The 12,393-nt window shown below is 36.6% G+C and overlaps 1 protein-coding gene across 3 annotated transcripts in view; it reads left to right on the top strand.

Annotated features, from left to right (window-relative positions):
* STAU2 (staufen double-stranded RNA binding protein 2) overlaps window positions 1-12,393 on the top strand; it is a gene marked incomplete at its 3' end in the record, with an annotated part of 153,581 nt that overhangs the window by 58,902 nt on the left and 82,286 nt on the right. For all 3 annotated transcript variants that reach the window (XM_081996757.1, XM_081996758.1, XM_081996759.1), the window contains exon 10: window positions 1,774-1,834. In XM_081996757.1, coding sequence (XP_081852883.1) covers window positions 1,774-1,834 — 61 coding nt within the window. The remainder of the gene's footprint in view (window positions 1-1,773; window positions 1,835-12,393) is intronic.

The raw sequence follows: 12,393 nt of genomic DNA on the forward strand, positions 1-12,393 counted from the left end.
CTGTGGGAGCACTGCTAAGCAGTAGCCAAAACACTGGTGTGTCATCCACACCTTTCTAGCTACCAGTACAGAGCACGGCACTATGAGGGCTGCTGTGGGGAAAGTTCACTCCATCTCAGCCAGACCCAATACAGAGACTTTTTGCAGCTATCAGAATTTTAGCTGTATGGATGATAATGGAGAGTTGTAATGTCTTCATTTTTTCTCCATGTTTCCATCTTTTTGTTTCTTCTTGCCACTTTTATTTTCTCAGAGAGAAGAAAAGCAGAGTAGATTGCATTCATGTGAGACAGCAATAAGGATAACTTACTGATAGATGAATTCTTGTTAAATTCCCCATCATGATCAAGTTAAAAAACAGTAAAAAGAGAGGAATAAAGAGAGTTGGAAATGTCCTTCTCATATTTTAGCAGCGTGCTTGTGCTGGTTTTTCTATCCTGTTACGGATGCACAGTATGGATTCATGACAAAACCTGTAACAGACAGCAGTAAATACAAACATACCTATAGATTTCATTATTGCATATTCATTTAAAGAACTATAATTTTCCATGTTTTCCAATATATATATGATCTGCTTCATAATAAAAATAAAAGGAGTTATGTGAAATAGAAGTTCACAGAGATAAGTGACCAGTTTGAGAGCCAGCTCTAATACCTATCCTTCTTTTCCACTAAATATTTCCCATTTTTATTGCACGTTGCCTAGGCTGTAAACACACTGGTATGTACATGATGAGGAAAGGCGGGGAAACAATCACTGGAATAGCTTCTTTACATAGTGTGCCCTTCCCTCCCCTTTCCCAAGGAAAACATATCATTTAGTAGTCCGCATTACAACATGATAGTAATCTAAACAGCCTTAACGCAACCTCTGAGATGCAGAGGCAAATTTCAGCTGGCTGATGGTCCTTCATGTCTCGTCTGCTTTCCAATCAACAGTGTCTTCCAGAGCAAATTATTACAACTTTTTCATGGCATATAGACTGCTTTGCTGTGAGGTTTTCTGTTTGCATACAAAATCCCAGTGAAATCGGAAGAGGATCATTTGTTTCACATTCATTGAGCTGATTGTCCTAGTTCATGAGGAAGCTTGGACTTAATTTATCCACATTTACATGGAAATCTAGAACACTGCCGTATTACTTACTGTGTAGACTTCGGGAATGGCCTTATTTTGCACTTCTGCGTTAATTGCTCCCCTTTTCTGTGTCAGAATAATACCTGGTGCTAAACATACTAAAACTAATTTGAAGACAATTAGCTTCCTTAAAAAAGTCTATATATAAAAATAATGGAAAATGGCAAAATTTTTTTGCTTCCATTTCAGTAACTAAATGGATTCCTAGCAAGTAAATATTTTGAAATTACACTCAAAGTACTTTGTAGTGTTTATGCATTCTTTCACAGGCAGATATTAGGATCTTCTTGTTTTAGAATGTAATTTCTCTGTTGTCTGTGTATGTTTTCAGTTGAGAGCTGCTTAAAACATTTGATTTTAAGTCTGATTTGGTAACATATTGAGTTGAGCCTAATCCTTGGTGAAACATTTATATTTCAGTGTTAAGCAATAGTTGTTAATGTTTATTCATGAAGGGTACATTCCTCAAATAACCTATTTTAGACAAAAATTAAGATGTGTTAGCGAAGATTTGTGAGCAGATGTGGCAAACCCAAGTCTTCCTTTTTAGAATTTTTCCATTTATAAACATGAATGTTCTGTTTAAGGAGTAATTTGCTCTTTACTTATTTGTCTTTTTCAACCTGTTTCAGCTTGGAGAAAACAAGAGTTGGAACGGACAGAATGTTGGGTTTCCTGAGCCAACAAGTAACAGTAAGTGTTGCTTTCTAAACTTATATTTATACTTACTTCTCTTTGTCTCTGTAGGATTTGGATTATTTGAGACAGTTGAACTGCTTTCATCAAATATTTTAGGGTTTTTATTGCAATTGGATGAATTAACTCTTGAGTGTTTTCTGTGTGAGTATAGGTATGAATGAGTGCAGGAACAAGGAAATTTGTATTTACTCATTGAATCCTTCAGGTTGTTAGGGATTTTAGGAGGTCATCTAAACTGCCTGCTCAAAGCAGCTTCAATACAGAGTTCAGGTAGGATTGCTTATGTCTTTTTTCCAGTTCTCCAAAGAGAGAGATTCCATAGCTTCTCTGGGCAGCCTGTTTTAATGCTTAATTATCTTCACAGTGAACTTTTTTTCCTTTTATCCCAGTCGGAACATCTCCTGTTTGTTTATGACTATCATTTCCTGTTCCTCTGCTACATACCTCGGAAATATGCCTGGCTCCATCTTTCTGGTAACCCTTTATTAGGTATTTGAAGGCTGCTATTAGGTCCCCCAAAGGCTACCACTGTCCTCTAAGTGTATTCATCCAAACAGATTTTCATCATCTAGTAATTCATCTACCTAGACGCTGACATCACAGCTTGGATACAAGGATGCTGTGGGAGACATGATGTCAAAAGCCTTGCTAAAGCCAAGGTAAATGACATCCACCGGTCTCCATTCATAAATCCAGTCATTTTATCATAAAAGGCAATCAGGTTGTTGAGGCTGGTTTTATCCTTGGTAAGTTCATGCTGATTGTTCCCACAGGCTTTTTTTCCCCTCTGTGTGCCCACAAATGGCTCTAAGAGGACTTACTGCATGGTTTTCTCAGGGACTGAAGTGAGGCTGACCAGCCTGCTTTTTTTGATGGTGACGATGATGATGATGATGATGATGGTGTCTTTCTCCAGGCATTGGAGACCTCTCCTGATCTCCATGACTTTTTGAAGATAATGGAGGGTGGCCTCACAGTGGCATAAGCCGGTTGACTCAGCACACTAAGATTTGGTCCTGTGGACTTGTATGGGCTGAATATTTTTCAAGAGGTCCCTGATGCTGATCACGTTCTGCTACTGGTATTTTCTGTCTTCTCTGAGCCTTGTCTACAGTCACAAAGGCCTGAGAGACCTTGTTGATGAAGACTGACATCAGTTGCATAGCAATAGATAATGAACAGGACATACCTTTGTGACTTTATAACTATTTTTTTGCTGTTTAGAGTGATAAAGATAATATAAATACTTCCTTCACTTTTCCATAAGCCCTGGATTCTTCTCTAGAACTGTGTTGGCTTTTGAACTTCTTAAGAGTCCCAAACATTATCTTCCTCAACTAAGGATTGTACTAGAGACTGACAGAGACATGAGCTACCTTTTATTTTTTTGCCTTTATCTGTCTGAAGGCCATGGTCCTAAAAGCAGGTTTTAAGGGGGTTCAGTAGTGTTCCAGTATATATGTGGTCTTCCCAGTCACTAGACCTGGGGAATAATTCGTACTTCAACTTAGACAAAAGTTTGCTAGTATTTAAAGTGATCTTGGATTCAGCACATGCCATTGTATTTCCCTGGAAGGAAGGATTCTACATGATCTAAGACTTGTTATTAATTGCTTCTTTCCAGCCCTAACATCAATCCCCATCAATACTTCTAGATAATTACTGTTTGCATTGTCAAAATCTCTAGGAACATGGCCTCTAAGAATAAGACCTCTAGTTTTTCTCTCCTTGCAGTGTCTTGTAGCAAAGATATTTATAGTGACATCACAACCATCTACTACACCAACAAGAAAAAACAATCCCTTTCCTAGGCTTCATCTAGCAAGAAAACTTTGACATATAAATCCAAATCTAGAAGGAGAACACATAGACAAAACTCACTCAACAGGAGACAAGATCAACAAAAATTATATTTTAAACCTGTGCTGACCAAAGAACTTATTTTACACATATTGACCTGCTCACAGACCTTTTTGCAGCCTCCACAGGCTATGGTACAAAAACAGGTTTTCATTCTGGGATGCTTTTCTAATGCGTGAAAGATGTTTCTAGACACCTTCATTTCCATTCTTCTGACCTCCAAGTAAATTGGAAATCGAAGGAGATGTAGCTGTCATGTCAATAGACATAGAGCATTTGTTTCTGACAGTGCTGTTCAGAGACCACTGGGCTTCATCCCTTAACTCCTTTTTTGAGGATTTCAATCTAGAGGCAACATTAATAATAATCAGCTGATGTGTATCATTTTTTATTTCAGAGGGACTGTGCTATCCTTTTACAAAATAGGAAGGGTTTGAACCCAAAATGCTATCAACAGGCATATTTTTTTTACTGAGTTTTTAACTTTTCACCTCATAAAGGGCCTTTCTCTTCTAGGGTATTTTCTTTAAAATTTACAGCTTGACTGTGATTTCCATGTGAAGGCATAAAAGGAGAATGAATCTGTTACAGTTATATAGAGGACAGGCCAGTCTTTCTTCACCTTACAGTCTCACCGAGGATTCATGGAAGACCTAGAAATGCGTTTTTCTTCCTTAAATGTGTTAATGTGATATCACCTCTGGCTGAATAAATTGCTAAAAGGTCTCCTTTTTCAGTTTCTCATTGAAACCTCTCTTGGTATTTCTAAACTAAAATGGCCTTTCTGATAGAATTATGAATCTGCTGTATCGATTGGCACTCTTATTAAAGTATATTTTTTATATAGAAACCCCTGTAGTAGTTACTATACTGTAGATCTTCTAACGTATAAATATCACACCATTTATTTGTAATGTATTGGAAGGAACCGCAGATTCCTGGATAGAAGATGTATAGAACATTTTTGCATGTTATTTAGGTAACCAGTAAGTTCAGTTGATACCTTCCAACTGAATGGCTCTCTGAAGAGGCCTCTTTTTCAGGAGGTGGCCGAGGTCAGGGGTTTGCTGCATTTGGAGGAGATCTACGCAGTATCACTTGTTATTTCTCACCCATTTTCCATAGACATGATTACTTGTTGAAATGCTGCACTGATATTTAGCGGGGGTGTAGTCTGCCAGCACATGGTTGCCTATGAGCACTTTGCCTGCTCTGCTTCTGGTAGAAGATTATGTGTTAGTTTCCCACACAGGGAATGCATTAAAAATCCTGAAAAAGAACTCGTATTAATAAGAGTTTTCCCTGTGCACACCCGTTGATCTTCCCCAGAGTCCAAGATAGCGTCAGAGGTTTGTAGTCAAGGAGAAATGAGGAAATTTGAAGTGTCTTCTCCTTTTGAATAAAAGAAATCTCTTGCATGCATGACCTCTCATGCACCTGTGAAGTGCAGGAAGTTTTTAAGGCAGTTCCAAACAAGTTCCACTTTTTGAGATCAAAAATGTCACGTCCTTTCAGGTATGAATATGCTAGTTCATATTTAAGAACAACAGTTGTTGGTAGGTGAACCTACTCTTGCAGTGTCAGCATTATTGTAGGAAGTTTTAAAGGGGCAAATGGAGCAGCTTCCTCCCTTCTATATCCTTGCTTATAAGAGAAATGTAGAGTTTGCATTTGTTGTTACCCTAAAGTGTAACTTTCAGTTGTCTTGAAAATCTGAGGCTCTGAGATTGCTACAGCTACCATTTGGCAGCCCTTATTCAGGTTTCCAGTAATTTTATTCCAGGAAAACAATTGTGTCCAGTCAGGACAATGTATTGTGCATCAGCTTCCTTTTGCAGTCGGATACTGTTTCTTTGTGTGCGTAATGCACTGTGTTTCCATCTGAAACTGTGTGAAATAAAACTTGAATAGTAAAGTGAAGCTGTATACTTTAGTACAACAAAAACAAAAATCATAACAGTTTTATATTTTAGTAGAGTTGAAGAACAGATTTCCTTGTACCTTTATTTTGTAGTTTGTTTTTGCTGAGAAATACCCTACAGTCCGTATCTTCCTACATAGTCACACTCAATGCATTTTTAGTATTCCCTATTAAATATCCTTGAAAATGAACTTCTCCTGTTCCCCTCTATCATGTTACTTCTGCAGCTATCCTTGCGGCAAACTTCACTTCTGTTCCTCCTACTCACTGGCAGAACTTCTTCCCTCAGGTTTACTTCTTTACCTTTCCTCTTCATTTCACAACCTTAAAGATGAAACAAGAAGCTATTTCTTTCTTGGCTTGGGATATCTTAGGCATTTTTCACACATGAAATAACAAGAATGTTGAGTGAGTTTTTTTCCCTGATGCTTCTGGAAGAGAGTTTGAGACACTGTGGGCAGAACATAAGCATTTTCAGCCCGTACAGGATATGTTTACTGTCAACAGAATGCTCATTTATCTCTCTGAATTTGACTTAAGCAGTTATCAACAAAAAGAAAATTAAACAAATAAACAATCCCAATGCAAAGTGCATTTTCTTGGGACCATGTCTGGTTTTATATTTCTGGATGGGGTAATCACAAACATCATACAGTGTGTGTTCTAAGAGAAGCTGCAGATGAGCTATGAAGAACAAAAATAGATAAAAATAAAATGAAAAAGTAAGTGTTTTTTTAATTATATAATTATAACAAGGAAGAAATTACCCTAACTGTTTTTATATGATCCCCACCTTCAATTTTCCATAGTATAGTTTTCTTTTATCTATTTCCAGCAATTTTGGGAGTCACAAAGTAAGTATCAAAAAACTAATAATAAAAAGAAATACATTCAGAGCAATCCTACCTCTGTAAAGGACAGGCTCTTTGTTTTTCTTGCCTAACATTTTATTACTCGGGATTCGTGCATGACTTTACAGTCTTTGTTCTTCAGAGTACATCTGCTCCTGCTGTTTGTTCACCACCTGAAATCATAATCATTTGTTTGTGACATCACAATTAGTTACTGTGAAGATGATTAGATTGTCACCAACAGATGATTATGATTTCAGATGGTAAATGAGCCGCAGGAGTAGATGATCTCCTAAGGAACAAAGATACTTGATCTCATACAATTGTTCTCAGTAAAAAAAAAGGCAATGAGAGAAAAGCAAATAGATATTCAGAAGAGTTTCTTAAATCTGTGATGAGGAAATCTGAGCATTTTTCCATAAATAACATGTATTTTAGTATTTTCAAAAACCTACTTTAATAATAAGAGATTAAGAATATAAGAAATATAAAAATATGAAAATGTATGGTGTTATTGTAAGCCCCAACTGTAAGGTTGCTTTCAAATTCTTACTTAGATGTTTCTTTATCCATTTTTTGGGAGAAAATAAATGCAAAATAGATCATGTATTTATGAAATTTTGCATACTAGTACATCTTCACTTTGGAGGAAACAAAATTTATGTGAATTTTCTGAGTTCTGGCCCTCACTAGTTTTATAAAGACTTTTTTTCTATAGCCCTCTACATGTTTGGGTTTTTTGCCACTGTGGATTTTGGTGAAGATTTGCAGTAGATAATGTAATATGCCTGAATTTACATGAACAGTAACTGAAGTCTGCAGTTTGGGAATAAAGTTTTTGTTTTGTATTACAGACATTTTTAACTGGAATTTATGTGTGTTATATTTTGCTTAAATATGTAATTCTTTTGGGTGTTTTTCAAAGGTGATTTGCAGTGGACTGTGTGCATTTTTGCTCACTAAGTACTGCTGTTTCATTGGACTTCACTTTTGAATTGCTTCCAAACTTACTAAACTTCATCAATTATAATATGCTCTTGCGAGGAGTAAGATTGATACATCACTAAACGTTTGTTGAATTATTTGTCGTTCTGAATAGAAACCACAGTAGGAGGGGTTGACACCACCACTTATTTGGTGAAGCAGAGGCCATAGAACAGTAGGTTTTCATCTGTTTAGTTTGGGATTTTTTGTTTTGTGGGCTTTTTTAGCAAACATAGGATCAGGTGAACATTATACCACCGCTGTGTGTTTCAGGGAGCAGTTCCATCAGCTGAGCCACTTGTCTACACTCTGTATGTCTCATGACCTTGGCTAGAGTCTCTTACAGCAGTTGATTATGTTTAACACCTTGCCTCTGTAGCTGCTGAGTTGATGTGCTAGTTGTTTTGTTTAAAAAAAGGATTCATCCCATCTTCTAGCAAGGGTCTGAGATAACTAGATTTTCTTTCTAACTGAAGACATTGAAAAATTAAACTTAGAAGCAGAGCAGATCGGTCCAGTTCTGTTTCTTCCCTGAGTTATTGAAGCTAGGAAAGCTATGCTATATTTGGCCTTATTAGTAATTAATGTGTTTCAGTTTCATCTAGCAATGAGAATGAAATAATAATTTATCCAGAATAATACCAATTAAATGTAACTTGCATATTTTTTTAAATACTTGAAAAAACTTCTAAAACACCTAATATTAAAGAACATCCCATATTAACAAAACAGAGAAGGTTAGGCAGGTATTTTTTCGTGCTGTTTTGAGAACTAGTAGCATGATTCAAATTAGTGGTTTTGTGTGTAAGTGCAATTTGGGCACAACTCAGGTGTGTAAGACCACAGCTGCAATTGGTCATCCTCCTTTCCCCACGTTTCCCCTTTTGAAAAAAACTGCATGTGAAATAGCAACACAGAGCTCTTTTTTGATGTTAAATCTCAAATTCAGATTTAATAATGTAATTCTGCAAATTATCTGCATTTGGATTTCTGTCTTCAGCCAAGCAAATGTTATCACACAATTAAACTCAATACTGTGTTTCTCTAAATACTTTCACTTTTCTGAAGACTTTTCTCCTTTTCCTACTCTCTTCCCCCCAACCTGGAACCCACCATGTACCTCACCCTTAGTCTGGGATAATAATGCTTTTGAAGGATTGAATTGCTTGAACTGGGGCTTTATTGCTGTCAGAACCAAGACTTAATTCTCCATTCTCTCCTCCATCCCCTTTCCTTTACATTAAACATCTTATCCCTACGACTTCCACTTCCCCACCGCTTTCTCCTCCTCTGATTTCATCTTCACTCATACCTATGCTGTGCTTGTTGCTGTCCCCCTTGACCTTCTTAGCTTCAGCAACCTCTCTATCCTTGTCTAGTAGACTTGCTCATTCTTTCATCTCTTCTACGTGTGGGTCATGCCTTTGTTTTCATCATCACAATTCTCATTCCCCTCTTAATCTGTTAATGAATAGTCTTGCCTGCACAGGTCACCTCCGGTTGCACTTAGGCACTCTCCTAATTGCTTTACCCCCTAAAAAATCACTTTCTTGCAGCTTTTGCAAGCACCTTGATCTGCCAGCTCACTAACTTGACTTGCTCCTGTTCCAAATTTGCTGGTCCTCTTTACTGATAAGAATACTACCCTTTCTTCTGCATTTAGATTGTTCTTTTCAGAACCTGCTTCATCTTTATCTTCAGTTATCTGGTACACTGATATATTGTTGGAAACCTATGATGCAGAAATGACCATGTAAAAATAATGGTGTAGGCATTCCAATATTCTGTGGGAATACTTCATAGAAGATCCTGCAGAAATTCCCCACTGCAAGCACTAAGTCTTATTTTTACCAAAATCTTATGTTCTCAAGCAGGACTAAAGCTGTGGGAGATTTCAAAGGATTTCCCTCACATGAGTTAAACACCAAATGTTACAGAAATTTTAAAAAATATTTAAGTCTCCTGCCACACTGCAGTTTCCTTTTTGGCTGTACAGAAAATGTTCCTCTAGATGAAATTAAGACCTCACTTCATGAAGAACTAAATAGTATTTATTTCAGTCATGGTTATTTTAAGGTTAAATAAACTAACATTTTAATGAGTGACTTTATATAACATCAGTTTGTTTAAGGTCATGTAGACGAGATCTTTTGATTGAAGGACATTGTGTAATGACAAAACATTTTTTCATGTCTGAATATTGCAGTAGCTGGTGACTTAGAAATACCACAGATAGCTGTGTTAAGTAGGTAATGATTGCATCTTGGTATTTCAAGCCAAGATTGTGTGTAGGCTATTACTGAGGACATAATGGCCATACTGTTTGCCTATTCAATTGTTTGACTGACATTTTCTGAGTTCCTACTGAGGTAATAAAACAAAATTTGAAAATATTCTAGTATATAAATAGGCTTTGACAGTGAGTGGAGTATAAAATGGTAATTTATTTTTCTGATAATATTTACATTTTTCAGTCTTGTTATTGAAATAGTTATTTGGTTTTGTAAATTCTCTTTTTTTCTCTCAGTGGGTTTGTAATAGGCCATATTCTAGGGCATGTTGAGAACCTGCCAGCTCTGTGGAGGAATTATTGCATGTGAAAGCCCTCCATGCCTCTTAGGTTTTTGTCCATTTTAACTTTCGTAATAATGAAGTCAGGATTAGATGTGGGTCTAACTTTTCCTGCTTAATCTTCCTACAAGATTTTGCCACGTACTTTTAAGCAGCACAATATAAGAAGGCTTTATTCAATATGAATACAAGTAGCATAATCTGAAAGAAAGCTTTTTGATTATTATCTATAGAGTATTTTATTCAGTTCCAAAAATACTGATTATCTCTGTACGAACAATCTTCTCTTCATCCAGCAATGGGTTATTTCAAATATCAGGGTGTTAAACTTGATTTATGAGCATGTCATATGCAAAATTACATCATGGTTTACTTCGTATCATTACACAAGACATGAAAGCACTCCATGCTGGTGCCCCATATCACTGGTTCTAGTGCAAGGAAGAGCATGTGCTCTTCAGGGGTGTTGGGGGAAGTTATACACCATCTGACACTGCTTCTGATGCACCAACAAGTGTAGCTTTCCTGTAGGACAGGTGAGAGCCTAGGGAGAAAATTGTAGTTCTCCAAGAAAAATAAAACTGTGGTTTAGACCAAGTATACTGAGTGTCTATAAACACGAAAAGTCAATGATTGACCTCAAACCAGGAGAAGTCATTGAGTGAAGGCAGAGGTAGAGTATCCCTACAGCTTTGATCAAGTAGAAAAGAGAGAAAATTAGCACTGAGATATATATATATGTGGACTGACAATACAAGCCTGATTCTGTACGTCATCTTTTAGAATTGAATGATAAAATAAAATTTCAGCTTTTCATGTTTTCTGATCTTCCTGACAGAAACAGAAAACTGAAAATGGGACACCAGTGGTACCAGTGTAGACACTGATACCTGTGAGTGTGCAGGCAACTTTTCTTAACTAGCCCACTGCTGTGGGGTAACTTGTCACTGTCCCCGTATTCCATTTTTGAGGAGTCTTATTACATTGAGGCTCATTTGGTGATATTGTCAGTCATTCTTCTTCCTCACCCCACTCCCCATGCAGAAAGTCCCTCCGATGGTTAGTTTTTTCTTCCATGAACTCCAGAAGGAGTGAAGGTCCAGACAGTGGGGCACCCTTTTGTAGAAAGGTCCCCTGTTCTTCCCAGCCAAGAGGACCCTAAAGAGACGGGGTTAGGGATAAAAATTACACAACCCCAACAGATCTTTTGGAGACTGTCTCTACTACTGCTACTATGAAAAGAAGTGGAATCAAAGCACCAAGATTACACTTCAAAGGGAAGGCTTGTGAAGGATAGTTGGGCCATTTTGTATCTTAATCGTGCCTTGGAGTCTACACTGTTTTGCAGTTGTCTAGTACGTGACAGCAAAAGTAGACAATGGAAGATCAAGAAATTTATTCATAGGTAAGAGAGGTCTTTGGTGTGGAGTTTTCAGATGATTGTGAGACTGCTAACAATTACCTCCAAGGATGAATAAGACATGTTTTTCAAATATTAGTGATTATACTGCATAGCTAGCCTGCATATTTTCATAGCACGTGTGCCCACAGGTTTAAGTAATACAAATGGAGATTATTTTAACATGTTTCATGAACGTACCTTTAAGTTAATGTCCAGCAGAAGGTGCAATGTTATTGGTCTAGATTGTAGTATTGTAGATCTTGCGACTCCTAATAATTACAGTGCTACCTTTGGAGTATGGTGAAGTTATATACCTTGTTATATATATGTATGTATGTTAGTATATGTTATATATATACATTCTTCTACAATTCAACAGTGTTGAAGTAAGCATGCAACAGTGAGGAAGGATATTTTTTAAATCCTCAATATTATATTAAAAATAGATAACGAATTACAATATATGCTTGATTTCAAAGTTTTCAAAGAGACCGAGCTTTTATGAAACATAGGCCCTGAATATAAAAAGTTAATAGCTTGCAACTATGTTAATGTAATGTCTAGAATATTGCATTACTTTGTTTCCAGAGATAATCAATGATGGTAATTTAATATCTGCCTCTCAGAGCCAATGTATGATTTAAATTAATTATTGCTTATAAAGCACTTTGAAGTCTTTAGCAGAAAGGTGTTGCATAAGTGTAAAAGTACTATTATTAATTTAACATCACCATTAGAGTAAAGTCAGTACTTTAGGAGCATTTGCTATACGCTGCTCAATATCTTTTTATTCATCATATGCTGCATATTAGTTATTTTAACATTTAGAAAGCTTAGTAATCTGGAAGTATTCCAAACCATTGTTCCAGACAGCAGTTAGATATTTGGGTGGATCATGTAAAAACAGTGAAAAGGCTGAGAAAGCATGTAAAATGTTTGTTTTAAGTAATATTACATCAATGGA

This window comes from Phaethon aethereus, assembly GCF_964289735.1.
Source record: "Phaethon aethereus genome assembly, chromosome: 2".
Taxonomy (NCBI): Eukaryota; Metazoa; Chordata; class Aves; order Phaethontiformes; family Phaethontidae; genus Phaethon; species Phaethon aethereus.